Source organism: Nerophis ophidion, linkage group LG15 (genome assembly GCF_033978795.1).
Source record: "Nerophis ophidion isolate RoL-2023_Sa linkage group LG15, RoL_Noph_v1.0, whole genome shotgun sequence".
Taxonomy (NCBI): Eukaryota; Metazoa; Chordata; class Actinopteri; order Syngnathiformes; family Syngnathidae; genus Nerophis; species Nerophis ophidion.
This window is the reverse complement of record NC_084625.1, coordinates 48452284-48472300: the sequence shown is the minus strand read 5'-3', so window position 1 is coordinate 48472300 and position 20017 is coordinate 48452284. Positions and strand designations below refer to the sequence as shown.

General features: G+C 43.5%; 1 protein-coding gene across 13 annotated transcripts in view; it reads left to right on the top strand.

Moving 5' to 3' along the window:
• ntng1a (netrin g1a) overlaps nt 1-20017 on the top strand; it is a 286683-nt gene that overhangs the window by 239159 nt on the left and 27507 nt on the right. For 2 of the 13 annotated variants that reach the window (XM_061922312.1, XM_061922311.1), the window contains exon 6: nt 5056-5223. The exons of the other annotated variants lie outside the window; for them this stretch is intronic. In XM_061922312.1, the coding sequence (XP_061778296.1) occupies nt 5056-5223 (168 nt within the window). The remainder of the gene's footprint in view (nt 1-5055; nt 5224-20017) is intronic. 13 annotated transcript variants of the gene reach the window in all.

The window sequence follows — 20017 nt, the reverse complement described above, 5'->3', positions numbered from 1 at the left end:
CTGTCAGCTTGTTAGCAAGTGTGCATGGACACTTGACCTCAATAGACATCCTTAATAACCACAATCCCTTGGACCAAAGCCCCAATCTCTGCCCCCGACCCACTCTGGGCTCCGTGCCCCGTGTCGGCAGTCGGCGGTGAGGCTTAAGACGTTGCATCTGTCTGCACCGTGACACGCGGTGTCAGTGGTCACTCAGACCTGAAGCCTCAGGGCAGGCATGACAATAAGCGTTGAGGACTGCATCGGGAGGTTTTACAGTCCGAAAAACAACTCTGTGCCCCCGATTTAACCTGACCGAGTAGCCGCCGACCAACCCGAGCAGCCACTGTATTTTTTTCTCACATTTTGTTCTTAAAAATGCGTGGCAGATTCGTTATGGATGTCACTTTCGATGCAGATTTTAAAAGTTCCCCGTACCAGGACATGGTGAAATGGGGACATGAGAACCGATGTCCTTAGCAGTTTTTCTTTGTCAGAGTCACAAGTTTCCAGAACAAAAACATTGTCAGAGAACGCCGGTTCTCGGGGGACATGCATGCGGTCCTCAGTTTTCCGAAATGACGAGTATCAGGACTTATCACTGCCCACATGAAACACAGGACGTAAGACAGGGTAAGACAAAAAAGTTGTAACGCAAAATGCCATACACAAGGTCTGACAAGAATTGCGCTGCACAAAACGTAACACGATAAAATGAACCGCGTAACAGAAAACGCAAAACAATTGGCATGGCATGAAAAGGTGTAACACAAAATGTGCCGCAAACAAAAGGTGTGGCAAGAAACGCGGTAACACTCAAGACATAACATGAAAAATAACACAAAACTCAGAAGGAAACCTGTAACACAAAATGTGACACGGGAGATGTAAGATAACGCAAGGTGTAACAATGATTGTGTTACACAAAACATAACATTAAACGCGTGACACAAACACAAATGATTAGGAGAAGCATAGCATGAAATGCGTAACGAAAAATGGCGTAACACGAAAAGCTGTAACACAAGGGCGTAACACAAATTGTAACACAAAGCGCATAACACAAAACGTAACAAACGTGGAACAAAAAATGCTGTAACACGAAACATTGCATTAAACTTGTAGCATGAAACGCTCTAACGTGAAATGCAACACAAAACGTAACACCGAAAGTAACGCGATAGGCATAAAATTAAACGCTGAACGCAAAATGTTGTGACACAAAATCGTGTAACACGAAGCACAGCACAAAGCATAGCACGAGAGATATGGGCATGAAATGCATAACACAAAAAAATTGTAACACAAAACGCGTTACGAAGCATAACATGAGAGACGTAGGCATGAAACATAACACAAAATGTGACACAAAAAAGTTTTAACACAAAACACGTAACACAAAGCAAAGCACGCTAGACATAGGTATTAAACACATAACAAAAAAGGTAACACAAAAAAATGGTAACACAAAACACATAACACGAAGCATAACACGATAGACATAGGCATGAAACGCATTACAAAAAAAATGTTACAAAACACATGACAGGAAGCATAACACGGTAGACACAGGCATGAAACACATAACATAAAATGTAACACAAAAAAATTGTAACACAAAACATGCAACATAAAGCATAACACGATACAAATGGGCATTAAACAAAAAATACAAAAAAATTGTAACCCAAAACACGTAACTCGAAGCATAACACGATACACATAGGCATTAAACGCATGACACAAAAGATTTGTAACACAAAACGCGTGACATGAAGCATAAAACGCTAAACATGGGCATGAAACACAAAACACAAAATGTAACACAAAAAAATGGTAACGCAAAACACGTAACACGATGGACATAGGCATGGAACGCATAACACAAAAAGTTATTTCACAAAACGCGCAGTACGAAGAATAACCCGATTAACATAGGCATGAAACGCATTCAAAAAACACGTAGCATGGAACACAAGAGGATAAACATAGGCATGAAACGCATTCCACAAAACACGAAACATAACACAATAAGCATACCATGAAACAAACTACACAAACACATTGCAGCAATGCAAAACAAAAGGCGTAACACAAACGTCACACAAAACGTCATAACACACCATAAGACGAGGACCGCCTATTTGCCGAAAGTGGCGAGATTCGAGTCCACTCAGGCAACGTTAGTTGGAGCGCTGAGGTGATATTCGTTTTGCAAGTGCTAAAGCAGCACGGGGTAAAAGTCCCCAAAAATTTACAGGGAAATTAATAATAAAATTACTATTATTATTATTTTTATTTTTTTTGCGAGAAGCCCGAAACCTGAGAGCTGTCTGTTACTTGTCCTGAACCGAAACCTTCTGATATGTGGACACTGAACTACTGATAAAAAAATATATATAATATATTGTAGCATAAAATCTCTGCGAACTGACTTAGAAGTGAAATGCACTTTTTTGGGATTTTTGCTTATTGTTCACAATCATTATGAAAGACATGACGACAGATGGACTTTGTCTTGTGTGTGCATTCTAACTCGTAAATAAAAGTTCACTTACTACAGAGCCTCTATTCCACCCGTAAAATCCGATAAATAACAATCCAAAAACCGCCAACAATACTCCATTTACATTTCGTGACATGAATAATAACCAAGTATTAGTGATATCGTTATTACAAGTGCTAACGCAGACCGACTATTTGTGATCACTCCCGTTGTGCCTATGTTTACATCATCGATTGGTCCTGCTTCCTCGCTTCCCTGCTCACTGGCAGTTTATTCCAGATTACAAATTGTGCATCGACTAGATGGCTGAAGATATAATCCAACAAGTTGGGACACACACAAACACACACATACTGGTTATCATTTGGAATGGGGACCAAGTTTTTGATTGTGACTTGTGGGGACCATCCTTTCTAGCTCATACATGTCTTTAAATCTCTGGATTGATGAAGTAATGTGCTGATCATTCATACTTACTGGGGACCCTGGGGAAAAAGAGTTAATATGGTTCATGGGGACCAAATTTGAATAATTTTGCATAATTCACACACATTTGTACGTGATTACTGATGACCATTTAAACAACAACAAAATAATAATAAATTAAAATTAAATCTGACATGATTCTTAGAATACAGCACTACAGATGTCCTCTTATAGGAAGCTCCAACTGCCATATATAGAAGGATGGAAAATTCTGAATGTGAATCATACTTTAATGTAACAATGTTTTTTAATCATGTTGTATGAAAATGTCATCCTAAGGAACACTTAACCAGTTTTTGTTTTTGGAAAAATATATTAGTTTTAACAAAGGATGGATACCATACAGAATCACAGTACCATTAATGGTTAAACCTTTTTAAATGATTAACATTTAAAAGGTTTCCCTTTAGAGGACCTGTTTTTTGGTCCCCATATCGTCAGAGGTCCCCTAAAGGTGTAAACAGAGCGAGGTCCCCATTAAGTCAGAATTGCCAGAACACACACACACACACACACACACACACACAAACACACAAACCTTTTTAAATTATTAACATGTAAAAATGTTTCCCTTTAGGGGACCTGTTGTTATGGTCCCCATACCGTCGGAGGTCCCCTAAAGGTGTAAACAGAGCGAGGTCCCCATTAAGTCAGAATTGCCGGAACACACACACACACACACACACACACACACACACACACACACACACACACACACACACACGCGCGCACACACACACACACACACACACAGAAACCTTTTTAAATTATTAACATTTAAAAATGTTTCCCTTTAGGAGACCTGTTGTTATGGTCCCCATACCGTCGGAGGTCCCCTAAAGGTGTGTAAACAGAGCAAGGTCCCCATTAAGTCAGAATTGCCAGAACACACACACACACACCTCGTTTCTTTGTGAGGATTCTGAGTCATTCTTCATCTAAATGGGAAGATATGAACATCCGAGCAGTCAGCATCCTAATGACAGCAGACATTGTAGTGTAAGTGATGTTTTATAATCTCATAAAGTCTGCAGTGAGTAATAATCAGTGGTTATTACTTATTATCATTTAAATTAATGCGCAGCTTATGCTTAAAATTATCAAAATACGCAAATATTAAATGTTATTATAAATGTTACTACATTGCTTATATACGTACATCATGTACATAAAAACCCTAATGGAGGTATTTGGGTGTTTTGTAGGGGTTCTATAGGAAGAATTGAACGGCTTCCATAGGCTCCCTTTTGATCAAATGTACTTAAATATTTAGAATGCATTAAAAAAAAGTACATCCGTTGTCATGTCTTGCATACCTACTCAGTGGCCTAGTGGTTAGAGTATCCGCCCTGAGATTGGTAAGTTGTGAGTTCAAACCCCGGCCGAGTCATACCAAAGACTTTAAAAATAGGACCCATTACCTCCCTGCTTGGCACTCAGCATCAAGGGTTGGAATTGGGGGTTAAATCACCAAAAATGATTCCCGGGCGCGGCCATTGCTGCTGCCTACTTCTCCCCTCACCTCCCAGGGGGTGAACAAGGGGATGGGTCAAATGCAGAAGACTTGTGTGTATGTGTGACAATCATTGGTGCTTTAACTTCATAAAGACTGTGAATGGTAAGCAAAATTCCCCCAAAAAAGTGCACTTTCCCTTTAACACTTCGAATCTTGAACCTACTATTTGAATAGGATCCTTAAAGTTGGGGGGAACAAAACGTCATTATCTCATCCTCTTTCCTAAATCAGACATTTGACACACTGCCCACCGCTCCGTTCCACGGGTTGAAACTCCTTCATGGTTTGACCCGCCTGGCGCTGTCTGGTGTTTCTTGTGAGCGCATCTGTGTGCCATCGTCGCCTGGCCTTGTGATGTGCTGTGATGTGACCTGCCTGGGTCCCACTAACCCGCTGTGCTTCTGCAATGTTGTTCCCAATTCATCCGCTACCTCATTCTTAACCTGGCATGCCGTTTGGTCGCCACGCCGGTGCCGACCCCATCCGCCGTAGCGCTTCAAAGCAACACTCTGGACCACGTTTCTCTCCCCTCTCTCTTCCCCGCACACATTCTCCCCTCTTTTGCAAGACTGCGAATGCTTTGGCCACTCCAACCGATGCAGCTACATCGAGCTGCTAAACACCGTCATTTGCGTGAGCTGTAAGCACAACACTAGGGGGCAGCACTGCCAGCTATGCAAGCTGGGCTACTATCGCAATGCTTCGGCAGAACTGGACGATGAAAATGTGTGCATAGGTTAGTCTCCCACTCGCCCTCACCGCCTCTGTTCTGAAAACTGTCCTTCTGACTGGTCCACCTTCATCCTCTTTCTGTCGGTGCCTCACCTTCCTTTTGCTATCACCAGCATCTCCATATTTAACGTAAGTCGTTCTCCTTTTAACAGCTAGCGCCTGTTATCCAGTCAATCATGGAAGCTGCCAATAGATGTTTATGACGAGTTATTCCTATGGCCAGACCTCTGTGTTTATTTTCGTACCTGACGGTTTCGGCTACAACCTCTGAAGAAGGCAACAGTTGTAGCCAAAACCGTCCAGTACGGAAGTAAACACACAGGTCTGGCTGTAGGAATAATCTCTGAGGAAGGCAAAAGTCGTAGGCATAACCATCAGGTACGGAAATAAACACACAGGTCTGGCTATAGGTATAACCTTTGAGAAAGGCAACAGTTGTAGCTGAAACCGATAGGGACCGAAATAAACACACATGTCTGGCTATAGCAATAACCTCTGAGGAAGGCAACAGTTGAAGCCAAAACCGTCAGGTACGGAACTAAACACAAGGGTCTGGCTATAGGAATAACCTCTGAGGAAGGCAACAGTTGTAGCCAAAACCGTCAGGTACGGAACTAAACACAAGGGTCTGGCTATAGGAATAACCTTTGAGGAAGGCAACAGTTGTAGCCGAAACCGTCCGGTACAGAAGTAAACACATAGGTCTGACTGTAGGAATAATCTCTGAGGAAGGCAAAAGTCGTAGGCGTAACCATCAGGTACGGAAATAAACACACAGGTCTGGCTATAGCAATAACCTCTGAGGAAGGCAACAGTTGAAGCCAAAACCGTCAGGTACGGAACTAAACACAAGGGTCTGGCTATAGGAATAACCTCTGAGGAAGGCAACAGTTGTAGCCGAAACCGTCAGATACGGAAATAAACACACAGATCTGGCTGTAGGAATAACCTCTGAGGAAGGCAACAGTTGTAGCCAAAACCGTCAGGTACAGAACTAAACACAAGGGTCTGGCTATAGGAATAACCTTTGAGGAAGGCAACAGTTGTAGCCGAAACCGTCCGGTACAGAAGTAAACACACAGGTCTGACTGTAGGAATAATCTCTGAGGAAGGCAAAAGTCGTAGGCGTAACCATCAGGTACGGAAATAAACACACAGGTCTGGCTGTAGGAATAACCTCTGAGGAAGGCAACAGTTGTAGCCGAAACCGTCAGGTACGGAACTAAACACAAGGGTCTGGCTATAGGAATAACCTCCGAGGAAGGCAACAGTTGAAGCTAAAACCGTCAGGTACGGAACTAAACACAAGGGTATGGCTATAGGAATAACCTCTGAGGAAGGCAACAGCTGTAGCCGAAACCGTCAGATACGGAAATAAACACACAGGTCTGGCTATAGGAATAACCTTTGAGGAAGGCAACAGTTGTAGACGAAACTGTCTGGTACAGAAGTAAACACATAGATCTGGCTGTAGGAATAATCTCTGAGGAAGGCAAAAGTCGTAGGCGTAACCATCAGGTACGGAAATAAACAGACAGGTTTGGCTATAGGAATAACCTCTGAGGAAGGCAACAGTTGTAGCCAAAACCGTCAGATACGGAACTAAACACAAGGGTCTGGCTATAGGAATAACCTCTAAGGAAGGCAACAGTTGTAGCAAAAACCGTCAGGTGCGGAAATAAACACCTGGGTCTGGCTATAGGAATAACCTCTGAGGAAGGCAATAGTTGTAGCCAAAACTGTCAAGTACGGAAATAAACACAAGGGTCTGGCTATAGGAATAACCTCTGAGGAGGGCAACAGTTGTAGCCAAAACCGTCAGGTACGGAAATAAACACAAGGGTCTGGCTATAGGAATAACATCTGAGGAAGGCAACAGTTGTAGCCAAAACCGTCAGGTACGGAACTAAACACAAGGGTCTGGCTATAGGAATAACCTCTGAGGAAGGCAACAGTTGTAGCCGAAACCGTCAGATACGGAAATAAACACAAGGGTCTGGCTATAGGAATAACCTCTGAGGAAGGCAACAGTTGTAGCCGAAACCGTCAGGTACGGAACTAAACACAAGGGTCTGGCAATAGGAATAACCTCTGAGGAAGGCAACAGTTGTAGCCAAAACTGTCAGGTACGGAAATAAACACACAGTTCGGGCTGTAGGAATAACCTCTGAGGAAGGTAACAGTTGTAGCGAAAACCGTCAGGTACGGAAATAAACACACAGGTCTGGCTATAGGAATAACCTCTGAGGAAGGTAACAGTTGTAGCCGAAACCGTCAGATACGGAAATAAACACAAGGGTCTGGCTATAGGAATAACCTCTGAGGAAGGCAACAGTTGTAGCCGAAACCGTCAGATACGGAAATAAACACACAGATCGGGCTGTAGGAATAACCTCTGAGGAAGGCAACAGTTGTAGCCGAAACCGTCAGGTACGGAAATAAACACACAGGTCTGGTTATAGGAAGAACCTCTGAGGAAGGCAACAGTTGAAGCAAAAACCGTCAGGTACGGAACTAAACACAAGGGTCTGGCTATAGGAATAACCTCTGAGGAAGGCAACAGTTGTAGCCAAAACTGTCAGGTACGGAACTAAACACAAGGGTCTGGCTATAGGAATAACCTCTGAGAAAGGCAACAGTTGTAGCCGAAACCGATAGGGACGGAAATAAACACACAGGTCTGGCTATAGGAATAACCTCTGAGGAAGGCAACAGTTGTAGCCAAAACTGTCTGGTACGGAAATAAACACACAGGTCTGGCTATAGGAATAACCTCTGAGAAAGGCAACAGTTGTAGCCGAAACCGATAGGGACGGAAATAAACACACAGGTCTGGCTATAGGAATAACCTCTGAGGAAGGCAACAGTTGAAGCCAAAACCGTCAGGTACGGAACTAAACACAAGGGTCTGGCTATAGGAATAACCTCTGAGGAAGGCAACAGTTGTAGCCGAAACCATCAGATACGGAAATAAACACACAGGTTTGGCTATAGCAATAACCTCTGAGGAAGGCAACAGTTGTAGCCGAAACCGTCAGGTACGAAACTAAACACAAGGGTCTGGCTACAGGAATAACCTTTGAGGAAGGAAAAAGTTGTAGCCAAAACCGTCAGGTACGGAACTAAACACAAGGGTCTGGCTATAGGAATAACCTCTGAGGAAGGCAACAGTTGTAGCCAAAACTGTCTGGTACAGAAGTAAACTCATAGATCTGGCTGTAGGAATAACCTTTGAGAAAGGCAACAGTTGTAGCCGAAACCGATAGGGACGGAAATAAACACACAGGTCTGGCTATAGGAATAACCTCTGAGGAAGGCAACAGTTGTAGCCAAAACTGTCTGGTACAGAAGTAAACTCATAGATCTGGCTGTAGGAATAACCTTTGAGAAAGGCAACAGTTGTAGCCGAAACCGATAGGGACGGAAATAAACACACAGGTCTGGCTATAGGAATAACCTCTGAGGAAGGCAACAGTTGTAGCCAAAACTGTCTGGTACAGAAGTAAACACATAGATCTGGCTGCAGGAATAATCTCTGAGGAAGGCAACAGTCGTAGGCGTAACCATCAGGTACGGAAATAAACAGACAGGTTTGGCTATAGGAATAACCTCTGAGGAAGGCAACAGTTGTAGCCAAAACCGTCAGATACGGAACTAAACACAAGGGTCTGGCTATAGGAATAACCTCTAAGGAAGGCAACAGTTGTAGCAAAAACCGTCAGGTGCGGAAATAAACACCTGGGTCTGGCTATAGGAATAACCTCTGAGGAAGGCAATAGTTGTAGCCAAAACTGTCAAGTACGGAAATAAACACAAGGGTCTGGCTATAGGAATAACCTCTGAGGAGGGCAACAGTTGTAGCCAAAACCGTCAGGTACGGAAATAAACACAAGGGTCTGGCTATAGGAATAACATCTGAGGAAGGCAACAGTTGTAGCCAAAACCGTCAGGTACGGAACTAAACACAAGGGTCTGGCTATAGGAATAACCTCTGAGGAAGGCAACAGTTGTAGCCGAAACCGTCAGATACGGAAATAAACACAAGGGTCTGGCTATAGGAATAACCTCTGAGGAAGGCAACAGTTGTAGCCGAAACCGTCAGGTACGGAACTAAACACAAGGGTCTGGCAATAGGAATAACCTCTGAGGAAGGCAACAGTTGTAGCCAAAACTGTCAGGTACGGAAATAAACACACAGTTCGGGCTGTAGGAATAACCTCTGAGGAAGGTAACAGTTGTAGCAAAAACCGTCAGGTACGGAAATAAACACACAGGTCTGGCTATAGGAATAACCTCTGAGGAAGGTAACAGTTGTAGCCGAAACCGTCAGATACGGAAATAAACACAAGGGTCTGGCAATAGGAATAACCTCTGAGGAAGGCAACAGTTGTAGCCAAAACTGTCAGGTACGGAAATAAACACACAGTTCGGGCTGTAGGAATAACCTCTGAGGAAGGTAACAGTTGTAGCAAAAACCGTCAGGTACGGAAATAAACACACAGGTCTGGCTATAGGAATAACCTCTGAGGAAGGTAACAGTTGTAGCCGAAACCGTCAGATACGGAAATAAACACAAGGGTCTGGCTATAGGAATAACCTCTGAGGAAGGCAACAGTTGTAGCCGAAACCGTCAGATACGGAAATAAACACACAGATCGGGCTGTAGGAATAACCTCTGAGGAAGGCAACAGTTGTAGCCGAAACCGTCAGGTACGGAAATAAACACACAGGTCTGGTTATAGGAAGAACCTCTGAGGAAGGCAACAGTTGAAGCAAAAACCGTCAGGTACGGAACTAAACACAAGGGTCTGGCTATAGGAATAACCTCTGAGGAAGGCAACAGTTGTAGCCAAAACTGTCAGGTACGGAACTAAACACAAGGGTCTGGCTATAGGAATAACCTCTGAGAAAGGCAACAGTTGTAGCCGAAACCGATAGGGACGGAAATAAACACACAGGTCTGGCTATAGGAATAACCTCTGAGGAAGGCAACAGTTGTAGCCAAAACTGTCTGGTACGGAAATAAACACACAGGTCTGGCTATAGGAATAACCTCTGAGAAAGGCAACAGTTGTAGCCGAAACCGATAGGGACGGAAATAAACACACAGGTCTGGCTATAGGAATAACCTCTGAGGAAGGCAACAGTTGAAGCCAAAACCGTCAGGTACGGAACTAAACACAAGGGTCTGGCTATAGGAATAACCTCTGAGGAAGGCAACAGTTGTAGCCGAAACCATCAGATACGGAAATAAACACACAGGTTTGGCTATAGCAATAACCTCTGAGGAAGGCAACAGTTGTAGCCGAAACCGTCAGGTACGAAACTAAACACAAGGGTCTGGCTACAGGAATAACCTTTGAGGAAGGAAAAAGTTGTAGCCAAAACCGTCAGGTACGGAACTAAACACAAGGGTCTGGCTATAGGAATAACCTCTGAGGAAGGCAACAGTTGTAGCCAAAACTGTCTGGTACAGAAGTAAACTCATAGATCTGGCTGTAGGAATAACCTTTGAGAAAGGCAACAGTTGTAGCCGAAACCGATAGGGACGGAAATAAACACACAGGTCTGGCTATAGGAATAACCTCTGAGGAAGGCAACAGTTGTAGCCAAAACTGTCTGGTACAGAAGTAAACTCATAGATCTGGCTGTAGGAATAACCTTTGAGAAAGGCAACAGTTGTAGCCGAAACCGATAGGGACGGAAATAAACACACAGGTCTGGCTATAGGAATAACCTCTGAGGAAGGCAACAGTTGTAGCCAAAACTGTCTGGTACAGAAGTAAACACATAGATCTGGCTGTAGGAATAATCTCTGAGGAAGGCAACAGTCGTAGGCGTAACCATCAGGTACGGAAATAAACACACAGGTCTGGTTATAGGAATAACCTCTGAGGAAGGCAACAGTTGTAGCCAAAACTGTCAGGTACGGAAATAAACACAAGGGTCTGGCTATAGGAAGAACCTCTGAGGAAGGCAACAGTTGTAGCCAAAACTGTCAGGTACGGAACTAAACACAAGGGTCTGGCTATAGGAATAACCTCTGAGGAAGGCAACAGTTGTAGCCGAAACTGTCAGATACGGAAATAAACACACAGGTCTGGTTATAGGAATAACCTCTGAGGAAGGCAACAGTTGTAGCAAAAACCGTCAGGTACGGAAATAAACACACAGGTCTGGCTATAGGAATAACCTCTGAGGAAGGTAACAGTTGTAGCCGAAACCGTCAGATACGGAAATAAACACAAGGGTCTGGCTATAGGAATAACCTCTGAGGAAGGCAACAGTTGTAGCCGAAACCGTCAGGTACGGAAATAAACACAAGGGTCTGGCTATAGGAATAACCTCTGAGGAAGGCAACAGTTGTAGCCGAAACCGTCAGATACGGAAATAAACACACAGGTCTGGTTATAGGAATAACCTCTGAGGAAGGCAACAGCTGTAGCCAAAACTGTCAGGTACGGAAATAAACACAAGGGTCTGGCTATAGGAATAACCTCTGAGGAAGGCAACAGTTGTAGCCGAAACCGTCAGATACGGAAATAAACACAAGGGTCTGGCAATAGGAATAACCTCTGAGGAAGGCAACAGTTGTAGCCAAAACTGTCAGGTACGGAAATAAACACACAGATCGGGCTGTAGGAATAATCTCTGAGGAAGGTAACAGTTGTAGCAAAAACCGTCAGGTACGGAAATAAACACACAGGTCTGGCTATAGGAATAACCTCTGAGGAAGGTAACAGTTGTAGCCGAAACCGTCAGATACGGAAATAAACACAAGGGTCTGGCTATAGGAATAACCTCTGAGGAAGGCAACAGTTGTAGCCGAAACCGTCAGATACGGAAATAAACACACAGATCGGGCTATAGGAATAACCTCTGAGGAAGGCAACAGTTGTAGCCGAAACCGTCAGATACGGAAATAAACACACAGGTCTGGCTATAGGAAGAACCTCTGAGGAAGGCAACAGTTGTAGCCAAAACTGTCAGGTACGGAACGAAACACAAGGGTCTGGCTATAGGAATAACCTCTGAGGAAGGCAACAGTTGTAGCCGAAACCGTCAGATACGGAAATAAACACACAGGTCTGGTTATAGGAATAACCTCTGAGGAAGGCAACAGTTGAAGCCAAAACCGTCAGGTACGGAACTAAACACAAGGGTCTGGCTATAGGAATAACCTCTGAGAAAGGCAACAGTTGTAGCCGAAACCGATAGGGACGGAAATAAACACACAGGTCTGGCTATAGGAATAACCTCTGAGGAAGGCAACAGTTGTAGCCAAAACTGTAAGGTACGGAAATAAACACACGGGTCTGGCTATAGCAGGGGTCGGCAACCTTTAACACCCAAAGAGCTATTTTGACCCGTTTCAAAAAATAAAGAAAACAATGGGAACCACAAAGCTCTTTTGAAATTTAAAATGAAATAACACTGCATACAGAGTTTTTTTTAACTTTGTGTTATGTATAAACCAGGGGTCTCAGACACGCGGCCCGAACCTTAATATGAAAATTTAATAATAGTGGGGCCCACAAGTTTTATATAAATGCTGCTTGACAGCATCACACTCAAAACCCTCCCGAATTGTCAGGGTTATTTGTTGTTGAACCCCATAATGCAGAGAAGGAGACAGGCATTTGGTAAGTGAACATGATTTAATAAAGATACCAAGACAAAAACAAAACCAAAAGGGTACAAACAAAAAGCACGCACATGGGCGGATATAACAAACTAATGGCTATGAACAGTGAAAAGGGTGGAATGCCATCTCCGGGTTGGGGAGGAGACCCTGCCCCAAGTAGAGGAGTTCAAGTACCTAGGAGTCTTGTTCACGAGTGAGGGAAGAGTGGATCGTGAGATCGACAGGCGGATCGGTGCGGCGTCTTCAGTAATGCGGACGTTGTACCGATCCGTTGTGGTGAAGAAGGAGCTGAGCCGGAAGGCAAAGCTCTCCATTTACCGGTCGATCTACGTTCCCATCCTCACCTATGGTCATGAGCTTTGGGTCATGACCGAAAGGATAAGATCACGGGTACAAGCGGCCGAAATAAGTCTCTCCCTTAGAGATAGGGTGAGAAGCTCTGCCATCCGGGAGGAACTCAAAGTAAAGCCGCTGCTCCTTCACATCGAGAGGAGCCAGATGAGGTGGTACGGGCATCTGGTCAGGATGCCACCCGAACGCCTCCCTAGGGAGGTGTTTAGGGCACGTCCAACCGGTAGGAGGCCACGGGGAAGACCCAGGACACGTTGGGAAGACTATGTCTCCCGGCTGGCCTGGGAACGCCTCGGGATCCCCCGGGAAGAGCTAGACGAAGTGGCTGGGGAGAGGGAAGTCTGGGCTTCCCTGCTTAGGCTGTTGCCCCCGCGACCCGACCTCGGACAAGCGGAAGAAGATGGATGGATGGCTATGAACAAACTAATCGGAAGCAGGGAACAAAAAACAGTAAGCTACAAAACATCTCCCAAATATAGCTTACCGCTACGCTGCATTCACACGACCAGTAGGAATGACAAGTAGAAAATGACATTGACACCACAATAATCCAGCCCTGACTGGAGGAGAAAACAGGTCTTAAATAGTGGCTGGCTGATTGATCCCAGGTGTGGCCAGGTGCCAATCAGCTACAGCTGAGGGGTTACACAGCACTCAGGGAGACAAACAGGAAACAGAACCGAAATAAGAGTGCTGACAGGAACTAAAGACAAATGCAGGGGAAAAACTAAGACATAAACCAAAACTGTCAGGGACAAGCCTGACACGAATATTCCGAGAGACTAGCGAATGTCTGGTCAACAATTCTCACGAATGTTTACAGGATTTCCCTCGACCAACAAGGGCATCCTATGAAGGCGCTGCCTCTAACGCCCTCTACAGCACGTTCGGTAAACATGTCGTATGAGGCTTCTGCAGACACACACAAACTATTGCAAGGCATACTTCTTTAAAAAACCATACAGGTTACACTGAGGGTTGTGATATAAAAAACGTTAACACTGTTACTAATATGCGCCACACTGTGAACCCACACCAAACAAGAATGACAAATACATTTCGGGAGAACATCGGCACCGTTTGAGTTTGAGTTTGAGTTTATTTCGAACATGCAAGCATACAACAAGATACGTCACAATTTCCAGTTTCTCTTTTCAACATGTTCGAAAAGGAGTAGGAAGAAGCAGAGCTTATTTAATCCTACCCCTTTTCTTTACATAACACTTGCTAAAACTTTTGTTCCCTTCCTGTTCTCAGTGTGTTCACAATGTATACTCCTTAAGTAATAAGTAATCACGATAAAAATAAATAAACAAATAATTGGTGAAGCAAGTTTTATTCCATACGATGTCCAGGGTGTACCCCGCCTTCCGCCCGATTGTAGCTGAGATAGGCGCCAGCGCCCCCCGCGACCCCAAAAGGGAATAAGCGGTAGAAAATGGATGGATGGATGGAGATAAGTAAGATTATTTTGAGAATGAATGGGTGAGTAAAATCCGAAAGTTTATCATAGTTCTTCTTTTTTGTACTTTGTAAACACTTCCGGTTTGAAGAGTTTCTCGAAGTGGATTATATTAGTACATTGTTTGATTGCTTTGCTTAATCCATTCCATAATTTAATTCCACATACTGATATACTGAAGGTCTTAAGTGTTGTACGTGCATACAAATGTTTTAAATTACATTTTTCTCCAAGATTATATTCAACACAACATTAACGCAAAAGAACAAATACCCAGAATCCCATGCATCCCACTCTTAAATGATAAATGGGTTGTATTTGTATAGCGCTTTTCTACCTTCAAGGTACTCAAAGCGCTTTGACACTACTTTCACATTTACCCATTCACACACACATTCACACACTGATGGGGGGAGCTGCCATGCAAGGCGCCAACCAGCACCCATCAGGAGCAAGGGTGAAGTGTCTTGCTCAGGACACAACGGACGTGGCGAGGTTGGTACTAGGTGGGATTTGAACCAGGGACCCTCGGGTTGCGCACGGCCACTATCCCACTGCGCCACGCCGTCCCTCTTATGGGCTACATTATACACCCTGCTAGCACTAAATCCCCCCAACCCCTCCGTGCGTCGGTTGAGGTGGGCGGGCTTGGAGGGGCCGGGGTTTGGTGCTAATTTAGCCCGGAAGAGTGGGATGCATGGGATTCTGGGTATTTGTTATTTTGTGTTTATGTTATGTTACAGTGCCGATGTTCTCCCAAAATGGGTTTGTCATTCTTGTTTGGTGTGGGTTCACAGTGTGGCGCATATGAGTAAGAGTGTTAAAGTTGTTTATATTACAACCCTCAGTGTAACCTGTATGGCTGTTGACTAAGTATGCGTTGCGGTCGCTTTCGTGTGTCAACAGAGGCTGAACATAAAATGACCAGTCAACACACAGATTCCGTGATGTAAAAGTGGGCGCGACGACATGTTGTAGAGGAGATTAAAGACATTGCCATCACTGCACACCCTCAGTATTGTAGTCCAGGTGGAAATCGGAGAATTTTATCCCCAGGTGATTTCTGGGAGAGGGACTAAAATCCGGAAACCTCACGGAATAGTCGTTGGGGTCGGCAATTTAGCAGCTGAGCCACATCAGAGTGATCAAAGAGCCGCATGCGGCTCCGGAGCCGGGGGTTGCCGACCCCTGGGCTATAGGAATAACCTCTGAGGAAAGCAACGGTCGTAGCCGTAACCATCAGGTATGAAAATAAACACACAGGTCAGGCTATAGGAACAACACAACTGCATCATTTTTGAAGACCTGATGAACCTCTTTGTATGAAGTTATCTTAACCTTTGCAGAGAAACTAGAATGGGCACCATTTGGTTTACGTCCAGTACTTAGTAAATGCTCTAAATAATGCCTCCATTTAAGTCTTACGTAAATTCACAGCTCTAGCAGTAAGCAACCTCCTACTATTGTTTTTTAAAGCGGTTGTGAGTACCCCCAACTTCGACAAATTTCCTCCGGGGGTTTACTGAAGTATTTCTGACACTGATTCTGACATAACGTGGTCGTTGGGGTCCCTAAAATTTCTACTGCGGTATTCATGTAGAATCCTTGTTTTTTTTACCATTTTCTTTTAGAAGAACTTATGCCTGATTGGTAGATTGTGCTCTTACGGGGAGGGTATTATCCACGAGTAGGTGGCTCTGACAACATCCCGAATTGTGGCGGTGGCGAACCAATCTGCGGACCCGAGAGTCCAGATAAGGTCCTCCTCGATCGACATTGCCCCGGTCTTCAGCTGTCCGCCAACGCGCTTACGCCAGCGAGACCGTGGAATCGGGAGGAGGACATTGCGAACCTGCTTTCCCGCCGGCATGCGAGCCGCATGACCAAACAATCTTAACCGCCGTTGCAACAGCAGTACTCTCGCCCCCTGCATACATGAACAACCCTGTTTTGAATGGTTTATTCAAGCCTTTATGGATGACGTTTGGTGGGCCGCGGACCACCCGTTGAATAGTGCTTCCGTAGGACCTTCGTTAGTCAGCTACCCTCATAGACCAAGGGAAACAACGGGCAAAAATTCAGGGTCCACGGCACAATTATAGAACGTTAGGTTCTATCAGGTTCAAACACTGATGACATCTATTAAACAGACAAATAAGCAATGAATTAAACAGAGACAGAATTAAATTTGGCTCAATTGAGGAGAAACGTCTGGGCTGTACTCTTTGTACAGACTTCCACCACGCTCTGACGAAAGATTGTACGCCTCTTCTTTTATTTGGACTTTCCTGATTACAGCCGTTTCCAAAGGAAGGGGGTCGTAAAGAGCCGCTGCCTTTGGTCACAAAACAGTTCAAAGAAAAGGTGCTTGGAGGGGAGTCAGGTCCTGTTTCTTCTCCGCTTTGTAGATCTCAGGTCAAGACAAGATCTTCCTGCGGATTTCAATACATCATTCAAACCGACACCTTCATGGCCCTTCCAATCCTACACAGTAGAGTTTTACAAGCATTTTGATTGGAAAGATCAAAGACAGCTTTTGTAGCTCGCCGGGAACTTATTGAAACACAAAGTTTTGTGATAACTTAGATACAATTATTGTGACAATATCAGACCGCACTATATAGAACTTTGAGTGTAGCAATAGTTAGTAACAATGAGTGGGTGATACATGTTTTTTGGTGGAACTTAGATTCACAGACTCAATTGGTTCTTGGGCAGGGTTTGTAAATAGGTTGTCCACTCGAGTCCATATTTTAGTAAAAGTTTGTACATTTTGAATACGGTAAAGCGCTATTCAGTACTGAATGTTAAACATAACGAGGGGGGGGGATGGAACGACTCTACTATTCAATGACAAAGCGAAAACGACGACTGGCTGAACGGTCCTTATTCGTAGTCGCCCTGCCGACACGCACACCCACTGTCTCTAACATTGTGGTGAAATCCCAAAACTCCTGAATGTTTCGAAACACACAATGCTTGTCCATGGACTGGTATTGAGCTCGAACCGACCTGGGCAAAGCACGGCCCGTGGGCCACATTCGGTCTATGAATATTTTCAACTCGGCCCGTCGGACGTTCTTCATCATTTTTTTAGACCTTTACCATCAAAACTGTAGCCGCCCTTATAATGTGCAAGGCTGTTTTTAAATGACCGTAGGTCTTGAACTATACAAAGCATTTCAGCGGTTGAAATCTACGCTTTCGGGTGTTTTCGAGTTATTACAGTAAGCTACGTCACAGCAGCTCGGACGGAGAACAGAGCAGAGTGGGCGGGGTTTGTTTTCAGAGAAGCCGGCCCCAAACGCACGTGTCAGGATCAGTTGCGGAAGCATATTTTTACCGCAAAGATCTGCATAAAAGTGATAATATATCATATTGTAGGTGTTTATGACCCTTTGCATTCATATTTTGCTGTTTGTTATATTTTAGTTGTGTTTTGCTGTCTGAAAAGCAAAAGATAACATGTTGTTTGTATTCAGTGTTTTATTGTTCGTAGTTAATATTTTAAATCCCACTTTCTTTATTCCAATGTACATTTTGGTTGTGCCGTTCAGTAAAAAAAACTGTAAGATTCCATTCCTTCTTTTTGAGGTGGTCTGTCATAACTTTTTTAGAACTCTATCAGACATTGTGACTTTTGGTATTAATGTTTCGGACAAACTGGGGACCCAAACACAGCAGATTTGTACAGCTAAATGTGTGCATATAATTTATACACACATACATATTGGTCCCCCCGGACGCATTTTTTTCTCTCAATGTGGCCCCCGAGTCAAAATATTTGCCCAGTTTCTGAGCTTAAAGAACTAGAAAAAAGACTTTCCACACAAAAAAGTAGCCCCTAGTTCAATAGCCTGTGCTCGCACGGATAGAAAAGTTCGTACAATGAGGGGACTTTCAATTTAGGTTCTACTGGACTTGTTCAGTCCAAAAAAACACTCCAAATCCTTACTAAAGTATTTAATGTCTGCAGCCTCTTTCCGAGTCTTCCAAGACCGCTTCCAATTAACGCCCTGTTATTTTCGAGCCTTGCGTAAACAAACACCACAGCTTTGTTGAAAGTTATTATCGGTATGTTGACTTGGAAACTCTCTATTTGCAATCTCTTCCTTGCAAAAAAAAATCCTTGTCATGGGTGAAGGACATTCTCGCACTTATTTTGGTATTTTTTTTATTACACTCAAAACCTTTATTGTGCAAATACAGACTAACAGAAAAATGAACAAACATGTATAATTCAAAATATATCATATACCTTTTTTCATACTTTCAAAAATTATATATACCGTATTTTTCGGACTATAAGGCGCATTTAAAATCCTTTCACTTTCTCAAAAATCGACAGTGCCTTTTATATATATATATATATATATATATATATATATAAGTGGCAAAAAGACTGAGAAAGTTAAGGAATGGAAAAAAGCGGTAGAAAATGGATGGATGGATGGATGCAAAGACAAGATACTTAACGTTCAAACTGGCAGACGTTGTTATTTTTCGCAAATATTAGCTCAACTGAAATTGGATGCCGGCATTATGTTTCAATAAAGGTGGCACAAGTGGCAAAAAAGACTGAGAAAGTTGAGGAATGCAAGAAGCGGTAGAAAATGGATGGATGGATGCAAAGACAAGATACTTCATGTTCAAACCAGAATACGTTGTTATTTTTGGCAAATGTTAGCTCATTTGGAAGTGGATGCCTGCATTAAGTTTCAAAAAAGCTGGCACAAGTGGCAAAAAAGACCAAACAATTTGAGGAATGCAATAAGCGGTAGGAAATGGATGGATGCAAAGACAAGATACTTAACGTTCAAACCGGTAAACATTGTTATTTTTTTGCAAATATTAGCTCATTTGGAATTGGATGCCTGCATTATGTTTCAACAAAGCTGGCACAAGTGGCAAAAATGACTGAGAAAGTTGAGGAATGCAAAAAGCAGTAGGAAATGGATGGATGGATAGATGTAAAGACAAGATACTGAACGTTCAAATTGGTAAACGTTGTTATTTTTCACAAATATTAGCTCATTTGAAATTGGATGCCGGCATTATGTTTCAACAAAGCTGGCACAAGTGGCAAAAAAGACAGAGATATTTGAGGAATGCAATAAGCAGTAGGAAATGAATGGTTACAAAGACAAAATACTTAACGTTCAAACTGGTAAACGTTGTTATTTTTCACAAATATTACCTCATTTGGAAATGGATGCCTGCATTATGTTTCAACAAAGCTGGCACAAGTGGCAAAAAGGACTGAGAAGGTTGAGGAATGCAAGAAGCGGTAGGAAATGGATGGATGCAAAGACAAGATACTTAACGTTCAAACTGGTAAAC